Source organism: Martes martes (assembly GCF_963455335.1).
Source record: "Martes martes genome assembly, chromosome: X".
Taxonomy (NCBI): Eukaryota; Metazoa; Chordata; class Mammalia; order Carnivora; family Mustelidae; genus Martes; species Martes martes.
In genome coordinates this window covers 83,040,723-83,056,200 of record NC_137897.1, presented here as the reverse complement: position 1 = coordinate 83,056,200, position 15,478 = coordinate 83,040,723, and the positions used below count along the sequence as shown (strand labels likewise).

The 15,478-nt window shown below is 43.1% G+C and overlaps 1 protein-coding gene across 3 annotated transcripts in view; it reads right to left on the bottom strand.

The window, feature by feature from the left end:
- MID2 (midline 2) overlaps positions 1-15,478 on the bottom strand; it is a 93,132-nt gene that overhangs the window by 18,362 nt on the left and 59,292 nt on the right. For all 3 annotated transcript variants that reach the window (XM_080831357.1, XM_080831359.1, XM_080831358.1), the window contains exons 4-5: positions 5,719-5,826; positions 4,170-4,318 (exon numbers count right to left, since the gene is read on the bottom strand). In XM_080831357.1, the coding sequence (XP_080687483.1) occupies positions 4,170-4,318; positions 5,719-5,826 (257 nt within the window). The remainder of the gene's footprint in view (positions 1-4,169; positions 4,319-5,718; positions 5,827-15,478) is intronic.

Sequence of the window (15,478 nt, the reverse complement as noted above, 5' to 3'; positions counted from 1 at the left end):
CCTGCTTCCTCCTCTCTCTCTCTGCCTGCTTCTCTGCCTACATGTGATCTCCCTCTGTCAAATAAATAAATAAAATCTTTAAAAAAATAGAGGTACATACATCTTTTTTGAATTAGTGTTGCGTGCCATATATTCAAAAGCTAGAGGAAAGGCTAAATATGTTTAAGTAGAAATATGGATATTATAGAAATAACCAAACTGAACTTCTAGAGATGAAAACTACAATGTCTGAGATGAAAAATACACTGGAGAGATTAATGGCAGAGTAGGCATTACAGAAGAAAAGGTTAGTGAATGCCAAGATATATTAGAAACTATCAAAATGAGGGGCAGGTGAGTGATTCAGTCTATTAAGCATCTGCCTTTGGCTCAGATCATGAGCTCTGAGTCCCGGGATCGAGCTCGGGGTCAGGCTCCCTGGTCAGCCAGGAGTCTGCTTCTCCTTCTACCCCTCCCCCCTCTCTGTCTCTTTCTCTCTGTCTCTGTCTCTCTCTCTTTCTCTCTCTCTCTCAAATAAATAAAATCTTTTTTAAAAAGAAAAGAATATTATGGCTCCTTCAGAAAGGATGAATACCCAACTTTTGCATCAACATGGATGGGACTGGAGGAGATTATGCTGAGTGAAATAAGTCAAGCAGAGAGAGTCAACTATCATATGGTTTCACTTACTTGTGGAGTATAAGAAACAACACAGAGGACATTGGGATTTGGAGAGGAGAAGTGAGTTGGGGGAAATCGGAGGGGGAGACGAACCATGAGAGACTGTGGACTCTGAGAAACAAACTGAGGGTTTTGGAGGGGAGGAAGGTGGGGGGTTGGGTGAGCCTGGTGGTGGGTATTAAGGAGAGCACGTATTGCATGGGGCATTGGGTGTGGTGCATAAATGAGTCTTGGAACATCGAAAAAAAATTAAATTTAAAAAACATACCATTTTATGTGTCAATTATATCTCATAAAGATAATTTTTTTTAAAAAGAAAAAAAAAGAAACTACCAAAATGAAACACACAGAGAAAAAATAGCTAAAAAAGGAACAGAGCATCGGTGAGTTGAGACAACCTTCAATGAGCCTAACATACATGTAATAGGAGTCTGCATAAGAAGGGAAGGGGGTGGCGTAAAGAATACTCAAGGGGGCGCATCTGGGTGGCTCAGTCAATTAAGCATCCAACTCTTGGTTTCAGCTCAGATCAGGATTTCAGGGTGGTGAGATCAAGCTCTGCATCAGGCTCGGTGCTCAGTGCACAGTCTGCTTGAGATTCTCTCCCTCCCTCTGCCCCTCACCCTGCATGCGTGCGCGTGCTTGCTCTCTCTCTCTCTCTCTCTCTAATAAAGAAAAAAATCTTCTAAAAGCTATTTGAGGAAATGATGGCTGAAAAATTTCTAGGTTTGCAAAAGTCAATTGTTAATGTCTAAAATGGGGGGGGATAGCAATACAAGGATGTTATTTAGAAATGTAAAGGCCATGCCAACAGAAATACCTAACAGAGCTGAAACTTCTTGGCTTTGCTGGGAAGGTGTAGACTGTGGCACTAAACTCCCTAGGTTTGATTCCTGCCTCTATCCTTTACTAGTTGGGTCATGTTAGGCAAGTCACATAACCTCTCTGAGCCTCATTCTCTCACTTGTAAAATGGGGATAATAATAGCATCTATCTCATGAGGGGTTTTTTTGTGTGAGGATTAAATAACTTAACACTTGAAGGGGCTTAGACTAATGCTCAACACAGAATCAATGCTCAATATTATTCTTATTGGAGAATAGAAATCAGCGGTGAGGAGATTGCTCTTTCTTGCAATATGACTATTAGTAATATTTGATTTTTTAAACTATGCACAAGTATTACTTTAGTATAAAAAACTTTTAATGTTGGAGAAGAGTAAGTCAGAGGTGGGGACATGGCACCGTCTTTGAAAAAGTTTGCTATGCGGGAAAGACATGGATACAGCAATAGCTAGAGGGGGTATAAGGGAAGAGAAAGTTGTGGGTGTTATATTTTTTAGATAGGAGAGACATGAGTGGGTTTAAAGGTGGATATGAAGTCAACTAGAGAAATGGAGAAACTGAAGCTATGGGAAAAAAGGGAAGCATGTGGCCAAAACACAAATAATACAATATAATCAAAAGGGAGGGGCACCTAGGTGGCTCAGTTGGTTAATCGTCAGGCTCTTGATCTCAGCAGGTCTTGATCTAAGGATTGTGAGTTCAAGCCCACCTTGGGCTCCACACTGGGCATGGAGCCTACTTAAAAAAAGGGGGGAGTGGGGAGGCAAAAGTCATGGATGTGGATGTAGATATGCCCAGCAGTTTGGTTTGAGAAGCTGAGAACTTTGTCCTTTGTCCTTTCATACCTGCCACTCTTTAAAATAGGATGTGAAGTCATTTGCTGAGCATGAGGGGGAAGGTGGCAGGGTTGGAATTTTTGAGTTGAACACAGAACACCTGAAATAGTCATTAGGGAAACAAAGCAAAAAGAAAGCTGAGCAAGGCGACACAGAAGGATTTCGGGGCCCCAGTGAGATTAGAAGCCATAAATGTGTGGTGTGATAATACCAACCTCTTTGGTTATGTGGTTTTCTCTAGCTGGGTTCTGCAACTCAAATACAGACATGGAAAAGGCGGGAAGAGGGGGACCTGGGTGGCTCAGTCGGTTAAGCATCTGTCTTCAGCTTAGGTCATGATCCCCTGGTCCTGGGATGGAGTCCTGCATTGAGCTCCCAGCTCAGTGGGAAGCCCCTCTCCTCCCTGCTCATGCTCTCTCTCACTATCTGTGTCTCCCAAATAAATAAATAAAATATTTTTAAAAAGAAAAAGGAAAGAGTTGGGCTGGTTCAGGTTTGGGGGTTCGATCAGGTTGGTGTGATAAAAAGACCAGGGAAGTGGGTACATTGCAAGAAGAGTGAGCAGCTGACATGAGAAATCACAGACCCTCAACAGACCAAAGAAAGAAGCAAAGACAGTAGGTAGCTGGTAGGTAGCAGTCGGGTCTGAGGGATCCCGATGAAGTTGAAGAATAGAGACTCTGGAAGAAAACCAATCAACTTTAAGTACAGAGGTTGTAGCTAGAACATGGCAGGGGGTGTTAATTTATGATTTCAGTGGAATTCTGACTGATGGCGAGGTTCAGCATGGGAGCCACGGAAGCAGGTAGATGAAGGGGAGCAGAGGTGAGGGTCACTGGAGGAGGCGATGGCAAGGAGCCCATTAGATGGGGTCAGCCATGTGGAAGCCAGGGTCACCCGGAATGATGGCAGAAGCAATAGGAAGGAACACTGTGTACGTGGAGCCAAAGCCTTAGTAAATGAGAGAGAGAGAAGGAGGCCAAATTTGCCTAATACGTCTCTGTAGCCCCTTAAAGCCTTGGTGACTCTACAGAGCAATGTTCCACTTTAGACTTCAGATTCTTTGCACATGGTGTATAGATGGCCTTCAAAGGACCCATGAGTCCTCTGGAATCACATGCAAAATTTTATGTGTACATATCTAACATGCATTTTCCCCTCAGGAGAGGGCTCAGGACATTCACCACATTTTTCAAGGGGATGACTGATTAAAAACAAAAGCCTAAGAATTACTGCTCTATCCATCTGTGTGAGAGATAACTAAATGAAAGGAATAAAAATTGCACAAAGACTCAGAGAGGGCACACACCTATCCCTGTGGCTGAAAGTCTCTCTGCCCCTATGCTAACACCAACATAGAAAGCTCCAGCACCTGGGTGGCTCAGTCAGTTGGGCGTCTGCCTTTGGCTCAGGTCATGATCCCAAGGGTCCTGGGATTGAGCTCCGCATTGGGCTCCCTGCTCAGCGGGGAGTCTGCTTCTCCCCCTGCCTCTTCCCCTGCCTGTGTTCCCTCCCTCCCTCTCTCTCTCTCTGACAAGGAGATAAAATCTTAAAAAAAAAAAAAGAAAGAAAACCCCAACACTGAATGGGCAGCAGAGAGCTGAGGAAGAGCCCTAGCTAGTTCCCTAGTTCCCTAGGGAATGTGGCTGGCTGTGCACTGGCAGAAGCAGTGGAGCTACCCAGAGGCTACCGCTGAGGCTTTAGTAAAACTATCTGGTAAGATCTTCGGGCAGCAGCTGCTATGTAGGTGCCCAAACAGAATTCAGTGACTTCCGGCTGCACCCTTTTCCTAAGAGCAGGCCTGCAGAAAAGAAGAGAAGGAGCTCACCTCTCGGCAATATTTTTTGCAGACTGGAGAAACCGGGCCTGGTCATTTTCTTTCAGGATATGTTCAGCCTGGTTGATGAGGACTGTTGAGCGCTCAAGACACTGGCGGCAATTAGCAACCTGCTGTGCCAACTTTCTCAGTTTCATAACCTTAAAGGAATGAGCAGAAGAAAAATGAGCTTCAACATCCAGGGCTTAATTAAAAACGATAAAACAACACGAAGGAGATCTGCTGCAGCGATGCTAAAAATAAGGCCTATTAATATCCCATGGTCCCTGTACTAACCACTCACCTTCTCACCCCACCGTCTATGTCTTGCCAGCCCCTCCTCCCACCTACAGCCCGCTTACTTAGGCTGCAACGCACTCAGTCATATACTCTCAGTCCTCTGCCTCCTCTTTTTCATGGACAAAACCGTTAATTTTTCTGATCAGAACAAGAGTGCATGCTCACTGTTGAGTATCTAGAAAATAAAGTATCAAAGGAAGCCCTGCCACCCAGGGATCGCCATTGACCCATTTTATGGTAGATATATTTTCACAGCCGTGTTTAATAAAAAATACTTCCTTGTTCTTTATGACGCTCTACCTTCCAACGAATATCTCTCTCTCCATATTCTTATGAGCACCTGCGCGTTCACAGATCTGTGTTCTCAGGAATTTCAGTTCCTGCGTTGGCTGGAACCACCCAGCATGGCACAAAGTATTGATCATCACCTCAGACTCTCATAATCCTCACACTGTATACCCGGCATGAGCTTATAATCACTACGCTGATCGGCAGACCAATATGCCTACAACCATACGGATGCATGGAGGCTCACACCTGACCTTGACCCTGCTTCTTCAGTTCCCAGGCTAATAACCTGGAAGTCTTCTCTTTCCCTTCATCTTTTACAGTGGAGCAGTCGAGGATTCCCATTATTTCCTTTCTAGTAATTCCTGTTCTGTCCTTTCCTTCCACTTGTGCTGACATTTCGCTGGTGTAGGTCTTCATCGACTCCTATCACGAATCATTCCATAAGCCTCTTAGATTGCTTCTCCGACTTCAGTGTCATCCTGTTCTGATCCACCCTGGTTACTTCTGCCATATCGATCACTCTCTCCCTTCCTAAGAAACCAGGATGGCTTCCCAATGCCTTTGCGGATAAGCCCAAAGTCCTTATAATAGCACGCATGGTCCTTCCATAATTCTGGCCCACATTTCTACCATTGCTTTTTTTCTTTTTTGACTGACTTATAACATACCTACAGTAAAGCACCCACCTCTGGGTGGACAACTCAATGACTTTTTTTTTTTCTTTGCATATACACACACCCATGTAACCATCAACCAGGTCAAGGTATAGAGCATTTCCAATATCCCAGAACTCATCATTTTTACCAGGTTTATAGCAGTAGGCCGAACATCGCTTCTTCTTTGCCTCCCTCCCTCTAACCCCATTTCTTCTTACTTTCATGATCCAAGTTCAAACTGGAATCATCGGGATGAAACTCTGACATTTGTAAAGTCAACTCTGCCTTGGCCTCACCGAAGCTCCATGCTTTACCTTTGTCTCTTTGATTTTGACAGCGATCATTTGCTTCCTCTGCTGGATGATCTCTACCAGCTCGTCACATTCTTCCATGAGTTTTGCCTCATGCATAGCAGTATTCACCTGCCAAGAAAGTCCAGAATATTACACAGTGATTGCTGCCTTTGTCCCTTGCTGGTTCTCAAAGGTTCGGATTGACGCTAAGCATGCAGAACTTCTTCCATACCTCCCTCATAAGATCCACTCCTAGAAGAAGGGTAGAGATGATGATATTAATGATGCAAGGGCATTGAAGCACCACAGACAGGAAGCTCTCCGGCCTCTGGTAGATCATGATGGTTAATGGAAGGCTGGGCAGAAGGACAGATGAGATGGGGGCATGTTACTCCCACTGTATAATTCCCTTTACTCCAGCACCCTTTCCTCCTGTTGTTCTTTTGAAAAGAGGGTAAGGAGAATTAAGTATGTCAGGAAAGAGGATCCCTCTCCACAGGCACAACAATATTAAGGTAGCATTACAACAATCTATTTCTACCATCTTAAAAATGAAATGTTTTCAATTTTCCTTGTTCCCGTCCCATTCTAAAACATACGAATGCATAGCCATGAGTTCAGAGTAAATATATGCATGTGTAGTAGATACATTTTCATAGAGTTGTCACGATGTCTTAGCAGATACTTCTCACCTTCGGCCATCCAGAATCTGAATACCTTTCCCATTTGGGAATACTGGCTACATCAATATATTTCTACCACAAAGTCAGAGTTGGGGGGACAGGGGTTGAAAAGAGAGCCACCATTTTTCATCGTCTTTCCATATACTGATTTCTCCTTCTTCCCATCTCTACTACTCTGGACATTAGATGGGAGGAAGCCCCCAGAGGGGCTAAAATGAAAGCAGAGATATTTGGGTGGCCTAAGTATAAAGGCAAAGGAAGGGAGATGAACTTACAACTCTTAGGCACTCAGTGTTCCAAGCGCTTTCTAGAAAAATTCTTTCATGTAATTATCATAAACGCTTCATAATAGAGGAGCTATTTTTGTTCCCATTTCACAGATGGAGAAACTGAAGCTCAGACAATTTGAGTGACTCACTCAAGATCACACAGCTATTGGTGGTAAGCCTAGCATTCACACCCGGTTCTGTCAAGTGAAACCCCAGGGCCGGCTGGGTGAGTGGACGAGGTTCAGTTCCATTTTGCAGTCACACAGGGAAGTACAATCATTCCAAGAGTCTATTCCAGGAGTGCTGGAGCAGAGCTCTAGAAAGCCGAGGAATAGACAATGGGTTCCTTGAGAGCATCCGAACTCCTGGGGCGAGATAGGCTTCATTAGCAAGGTAGGGCTGCATTTCCAATTGCTAGCCCCCTTCAGAGGATTCCTTTACATACTCCGAGCCAAGCAAAGTACTCCTCACTGGACCCTGCTGCCTGTTCACTCATCCTCTGCTGGCCAATCTTCTGTTTCTTACTCAACTGAAATAAAATACGCGTGTGGTGTCACTGCCTGGTTTTGTTTTATTTCCACTTGCTGGAGGGAATACCATAATGAGAGCTCCCATTTATTGTGAGTCAACAGTCCCACTCTGGCCATTCTAGTTTTCCCCCACTCAGGCTGTTCACACTTTTCCTAAATTGGATCTACATTTCCTGGGCAGAGAACCTCACCCTCTCGAGAAACTCCTACTCTTGTGAGAAGAGATTCACCTAGTGTTCCCTGGATGTGTGCTTAGAGTATCTGGAGACTTAGTTCCTGTAGTTTCCTTTCGAAGCTGCAGAAGGTGTAGTACACAATGGTGTAGTGGTCTGTTTCTTGCCATTTCGCCCTTGGGCTGACCTTTATATATCCTCACTATATGCCAGGCAGGACCCTAATCAGTTTACACATACTAGCCCTCTCAACCATCAAAGCAATCTTACGAGGCAGGTACCATCAACCCCATTTTACAGATGGGAAAACTGAGCACAGAGGGACTAATGGATTCACTCAAGGTCACAGAACTAGTAAGTGGCAGAGATGGGATTTGAACCCAGGGAGTCTGACACTGGAGTCTACACCTCTAACCATTGCACTAGACTGCCTTCACAGGCTAGTGTAACAAAGTTCCTCCAGTCTCTGACACCAGTTATTTCTTTTGCTCCATCCATCTTTATTGTCATCCCATTTTCTTTAGTCATTTCAGATCATGAGAATGCCCCACACTTCCGTGACCTGTGCCTTGGCTTGAGACTTCTTTCACTTGGAAAGACATTTCCCTATTTGCTTATTGAACAAACGTCTACTTTTTCTTTCCAGGCCTTGCTCAAAACTCGTCACTTCTGTAACTTTTTCTCACCCCCTTGGATGCAATTTGTCCCCTCTTTATATCTTCATAGCACTTTCAATTTCATATTCAATTTCATATTTCAATTATACCATTTACTACCTTATGCCAGAGGAATTTACTAGTCTGTCTTCCCCACTCAAACATGAGTTCTGGAGGCCAGGGCTTGTGTCTTCTTTGACTGTCTCTCCAACATGGTGACTGGCATATGGCAGATGTTCAATAAATATGTGTTGCATGGAATTGAATAGAGGTAGGGAGTATCTCACTGCTTGCTAGACATGTCCACTTGGTTACTCAAGTTACCCTAAACTCAGTATGTCTGAAAACAAACTCATCGGGCACCTGGGTGGCTCAGAGAGTTAAGCACCTCTCTTTGGCTCAGGTCATGATCCCAGGGTCCTGGGATCAAGTCCCGCATCGGGCTCTGTGCTCTGTGGGGAGCCTCCTTCTCCCTCTGCCTGCCGCTCCCCCTGCTTGTGCTTGTTCTGTGTGTGTGTGTGTGTGATATACAAATAAAAATCTTTTTAAAATTTTAAATTATCATCTCCCCTCTAAATCTGGCTTCCACCTCTGATTTCTTTTTTCTCTCTTTCTTTCTTTCTTTTTTATTTTGTTTTGGCTAAAGCTACTATCATTATTGAAGTTACTCAGGTTCAGTTACTTCTGATTTCTACCTCTCTCTCATTCTCCACATAAACTCACAGCAGTCCCAAAGTCCTGCCCCTCCTTTTCTTTTCAAATTCACTAAAATTCTGGCAATACAACAAGGCTCCCAGCCAAGGAATCAGTAAGTTGAAGTCCTTATCCCTTTTGGACTGTGACTGTAAAAGCCTTATTAATTCATTCCCCTCCCTCCAGAATCTTTCCTCACCCTTAGAACCCATCCTATACATACCCTGAAATCAGGAAAAATCATCCCCGTCTTCATCATCAAACATGTATTAAGCATCTTTTGTGTGTAATGCATTATGCTCAGGCCCTGCTCTCCATAAATCTGCAATCTGAATGGGGAAAAGCCACATGCATACCAAACAAACTAGTCAAGGCAGCATACCAATGTGTCATGTAGAACATAATCTCCAGAAATTGAAGGGAGAGATTGCTCTCGGTGGGGAAGTGGAAAAAAGATGCCTGAATGAAGTGGGCCTTAAGCCATAAAGATGAGCAGGAGGGAGGGAAATTTTGAACTAAGCCAACGAAATTAAGCTTTATTCATCAGGCAATATGGCATCTTTGAAAATATTTTTTTGGAGGGTAGGACGGTGAGAGAATGAATTTTTTAAATAAATATATATTTTTATTTGAGTATAGCTGACACACAATGTTGCGTTAGTTTGAGGTGTACAATGCAGTGGTTCAACAATTTTATGCTGTGCTCACAAGTGTAGCTACCATCTGTCACCACTCAATGCTATTATAATGCCACTGACTATATTCCCTATCCTGTACCCCTCATTCCCTGTGACTTATCCATTCCACAGCTGGAAGTCTGTACCTCCCATTCCCTTTCACCCATGTACTCATTCTCCCACCCCCTCCCCCCCTCTTCTGGCAACCATCGAGTTAACTTCATTTTTTTTAAAGAGTTGAACTGGGATTGATTTGATTGGGGGTAATGGTAAGCTGGGGGGCGGTGGCTATGATTTAGGAAACTCTCGTGATGTCAACAGGACCTAGCCGAAGAGAGTAACAGGAATCCAATGGAAAGGTCAAATATGACATACACTCCCTGGCTGGAAAATCTTCAATTCACAGCAAGGTCCTTGAAGAAAGTTTTTATGTCACTTTGTTTCTCCTGCTGTAACAGGCACAATGCCTCACACACAACAAATATTTACTGATTGATTTAGTAAATTGAAAAAGCACAAAAAGAATGACAAACATTAGAAAATGGACCATAGTAAAGGCATTTTGTGGAGAAAATGTAGACGGAAGCGAGGGAGCTAGGGAGGGGTCTGGACAGTGAAATCAAACAGCCAGGCTCAAGTAGTAGAGCAGAAATTTGGCTGAAGAGGCAAAATCCCAAACTAAAGGTAAAGCAGTGACATTAAAATGTTTCCATGTCAAGAAGCAGCCCAAAAGAGCAGGTTCCTTGAGTAGCTTCTGAAAAGGAAATACTCCAGGGTAAAACTGTCTTCATGATGTGAATAAAACATCTCAAATTGCTTGGAAGGTACTTGAAAGCCCTGGTATTTTCCTTTTCTGCAGTTTTCCTTGAAAATGCACTGACGTATTTCACTTGCTTATTAACCCTTAGTTGAAAACAACTGGGCTTATCTTGATAAGCATTTTTGGTTGGTTGGTTGGCGAAAGATTCCAGATCTTTATTCGACCTTTGCTCTTTGGTTTGGGCTGGTGGGTTTGACAAGAAGGCTTTTTATCTGTGGAAAAATCTACCCTCTCCAAAAAATACTAGTAGAGTAATCTGGGTAGCCTACTTATATAAATCTCTCTATCCCCTAAAAAGGGCAATTTTTGCACGGGCGGGAAGCAGTTTCTGATGTCAAAGACTGAGTCTCAGCACAAGGTTTCCAAGGCCTAAGCACTAGGGAGCCTCTCTTGTCAGGTCTCCAGGTCCTCTGCTCTGCTCTGCTCTGTTGCTCTTTTCTTTCTTCCCAAAGGCAGCAAGAATCTGACTTGCACGTTTTTTCTCCAACCGCCCACCCTACCATTTCCCAAAGTTCCTTCCGACCTCCCAGCCCAAAAAGATTAAACCTACAGTCAGACCCATTCTTCCCCTAATGTCCTCCCTTCCCTGACACTGACACACACGTCCCATTAGAAGGATTTTACTGATGGTTTTTAACAAGGAAATAAATACGTGGGAGTTCACAAAAGTCACAAGTTGCAAAGGCTTAAGAGGCCACAAAAAAAGTAGTATTTAGGTCATTGTTTCTATTCTCTATTGAAATGTAAATGGACCAGACCTTTTTACCCTCAGCTGCCTTCCGAGAGCTTATTTGATAGTTTCTTGGGGGATCTCCCACATGCCCATTCTATAGGTCTTTTATTCTTGGGTTCAAAGTGCATCAGTCTTCCCTCCAACTCAACCGCATGAGAAACTTCCTCACTCATACCCTCCTCTTGGCTCAGTCCCATCCATCAGCCCTTCGGAGCACTGCCCAGGAGTTCAGAAGGAACTGAGATCTCCTGGTCAGGTGGGACAATATGGATGAAGTTGTGGATGAGCTCTATAGCCAGAGTCAGGTGACCTTCATTTATGTGGTAAAGGACAGAATACTTCGTAGGCATCTCCATCTCAGTGTCCTCCACTGTATGGTCAATGCCAGCCTAGCTCATTCTCAGAGATCTTCTGTCTGAAGATCTCCTCCCCTGCCACAGAAGATTTTGAAATGCCAGCATTAAAGATCATTTGGGGGAGTTGTTATCAGGAAGCATTGATCGAGGGCCTACCCTATGTACTACTAGGGTCTATGGGGGTTCACTGTGTGGGACAGAATGATGAAAAAGACATAGCTTCTGCTTTTGAGGCACTTAGTCTAGTGGAGGAGAACAGTGTGAACTCAGCTAATTACAATTCACCGTAGAGCAGAACAAGCAATGTAACAGAACACAAACAAAGCTCTATGAGGGCACAGAGAAGAGAAAACCAATTTTGCCTGTGGCATAGGGCAATCGGGGGATCAGGGAAGGTTTCAGGTAGTGGAGCTGGTCTTCAAAGATGAGCAAGACTTGGGCACACAGAAATGGGGTTTAAAGGGAGAGAATTCTAGGCAGAGAGAATGCTGTGAAGAGCATGAAGCAACGCACAGCCAGGAAAGTAGAGGATGTTTGGATAAAGCAGATCAGCCTGACAGGTGCAAGGGAGGGAAATAAGGCTAGAAACAGAGGTCACGGATACATTATGGAGAGCTGAGCTGTCATTTTGAGACTCTGCGTATACCTAGATAAAATGTCAGGATCTTAAAACTAGAGTAACACCTTAACCATTGTTAGTTAACACCCTCGTTGAGAACAAGGAGGAGATGAAAAGCCAGCACAGTACTCAAAGAAGTGGGAAAATCACTCTCTGTGCAAAGGAGATGAGAAGGGAAAGTGGGAGGTAAATTGGACATCTGATGGATTATCAACGAGTTGTTATGAACAGCTTTGTCACCTTACGATGCTGCAAAGAATTCATTACTCTCTTAAAACGATGCGTTCAAGAAAATGCAATGTTCTCTCTGTTTCCATGAGTTCAGCTTTGATAGATTCCTTGATTATGGTTAACAAGACTGTGTTGTATACTTGAAAATTGCTAAGAGAGAGGTGCTAAATGTTCTCACTACACAGACCTAAAAGGTAACTATGTGAGGTGGTGAACATGTTAACTAACCTTATCGTGGTAATCATTTTGTAATATACATGTAGATCAAAGCATCGCACTGTGCACCTTAACTTATGCCACGTTATATGTCAATTACATCTCAATAAGCCTGGGGGGAAAACTAGGAATCCACAATGTTTATGAAGCCGATGTAGCACCGACTACAGCAGCGTCTAAGCTAAGGTATTCATCCAGATCACACTAGGGGGATATCACACACACTCACACACACATACACAAACACAAACACACCCACACACAAGCTACCACCACCACCACCACAGCCCTTTGTAATAGGAAGGTTCAAATGTATGAAAGGAAGAGGAAGACAAGACAATCTTCTTTTTTCATTTTCTAAAGCAAAACAATGTAACATTTCAAAAATGTTCCTGCCAGCTTTACATAATAGCTAAATGAAGGGGGGAGCTGTTTTTCAAATGGATTTTATCTGTTTCTTTAGATTTGGGAAGACAATGATCACTTAAAGGTCTAGCGGATATGCAAAATTATTTTTTTCTCTCTTTTTATTTAATTCAATTTATGCAAAATTATTAATAGGATTTTTAGTCCCCTGGACTGGAGTAACTACAGCTTAGGGGGGGCAAAAGAAATTACTGAGGAGGAGTTAAGCAAGCTACTGCCTCAGTGCCTGAGTTAATTTTTTTTTTGGCAGAGGAGTGGGTGAGGGGTACTAGCAGGTAGAGGTGGGTGGGGAATGGGACTGTGGCAGCTGGAAACATGGCACCCACCCGTGGATGGGGTGGTGGAAGCCGGGCCCTCTCGAGAAGTGACAGACACAGACATCGACTGACAGACACACTTCCCGCAATGCAGTAGGAACTGTTCAAATTGCTTCATATATTTTAACTCATTTACATCTTATTAACCCTCTGAAGTTGGCGCTATTAATATCATTGCCATCCCACAGAGGAAACTGAGAGACACAGAGGTTATGTCACTTGCCCAAGATCATATAACCAGTACCTGGCAGAGTCAGGATTCGCACCCAGGCTGTCTGGCTCTTGTTCCATGATTTTAACCAGTATGTGTGTGTGTGTGTGTGTGTGTGTGTGTGTGTGAGAGAGAGAGAGAGAGAGAGAGAGAGAAAGAGAGAAACAGAAAGACAGACTATGCTCACAGACGTGCTTCTCCGACTCTCAGAATTGCCTCTCAAGATAATCACATCCCTCAGACTTAACCATTGCAAATATTTTGCGTAATTACCTCCTGACTTTTGAAAAAAATATACAATATAAAAATGCATATATTGTAACATTTACAAAATATACATAATGCACATACATATATATGGACCACACACACATACACACACACATATTCCATGTTTATTGTACCCTGAGTCTAACTAATAAAAGTACTGGCAACAGAGAGAGGACAATTTGCTCCATATACATGACTTAGGAATGACCCTGTGCCATGTGGCAATTCTATGTAAGTTTAAAGGGAGAGAAGGCAAAAGATCTGAATAGGCATTTAGAGTCCTTTCTCCTCAAGGCTCAGATTTCCAAGCCTTTGTCGCATTAAGATTAGTTACTTTTATCCCCATATTCTCTTTCCGCACAAGGTAACTATTTAGAACATGCTAGAAAAAAGTGGGAGAGGTATAATCTAGGCTTGTAGCTGGTATTCTATGTGTATGGCTATAAATCCCATATGAAATGAGGTAGAAACCTCCTTTCTTTCTCTTCAGAACCACAGAACTGTTAGATGTAGAAAAGACTAAAGAAGAGCACCTGGGAGGGGGGGCTCAGTTGGCTCTTGATTTCAGTTCAGGTCATGATCTCAAGGTCATGAGATCGAGCCCCATGTTGGGCTCTGTGCTGGGTGTGGAGCCTAATTACGATTCTCTATCTCCCTCTCCCTCTCCCTTTGTCCCTCTACCTCATCTCCCTCTCAAAAAAAAAAAAAAGAAAAAAGAAAAGAAAAAGAAAGAGACTAAAGAAATCATAGGTTCCTAGCCTCTCATTTTACAGATAGAAATTGAGTCCTAGAGAGAAGGGCTTACCTAACATCATACAATGACAAAGCAAGGCTGAAGCCATATCTTTTGTGTTCCTCCACTCTACTGCTCATTTTGTGAAACACAACACTTGCTTATAAACCCCTCTAAAGACATAAGACTCTAGGGCCACCTAGGTGGCTCAGACGGTTGGGCGACTGCCTTCAACTCAGATCATGTTCCTGTAGCCCCAAGATCGAGTCCCGCATTGGGCCTCCTGCTCAGCAGGGAGTCTACTTCTCCCTCTGGTCCTCCCCCCTCTCATGCTCCCCCTCTCTTTCTATCTCTCAAATATCTAAATAAAATCTTTAAGAAAAAAACACAAGACTCCAGATTTCACCACAGAAATATGAACATCCATGTCTACACAAAAAAAGTACATGAATGTTCATGACACCTTTACATGTATTAGCCAAGAACTGGAAAAAGCTGAAATGCTCTTCAGTGGGGGCATGGATACACAAATTGTGCAACATCAGCAATAAAAAAATTAAAAAAACTATTGATACACACAACAATGTGAATGGATCTCGGGGCGTTCTGATGAGCGACACAAGCAAGTTATGCCAATCATAATATGCTACATACTGTATGTTTCCCTGTACATAACACTCCAGAAATTATAAACTTATCAGTGATGAAGAACAGATCAGTGGTCGCCAGGGGGGCAGATGTGACTATACAGAGGTAGCAATAATGAGTTTCTTGGGGGTGATGAAGTTGTATTGTTCTAATTATGATGGTGATTACACACATCTATACATGCGACAAAATTCATGGAATGATGGAACCTCCCCTGTCCCCAAAAAGTTAAGGGCATGTGACAACTGGTGGAATTTGAATGAGGTCTATAGTTTGCTTAGTAGAATATTCTACTGGTGATAATTTCCTGGTTGTGGTAGTTGTGTCGTTATATAAGATGTTAACACTGGGGATGAGTAGGTGAATCATACGTGGGAACTCTCTCTGTGTTATTTTAGCAACTTCTATGTCAAATTAAACTTCTTTAAAAATCTAAAAGAAAAAAAAGAAAGAAAATTCCAAAAGTCCCAGGCAGGTCTGGTGAACCAACATTTATATAGTTCTCTGAAGTTATAATCAA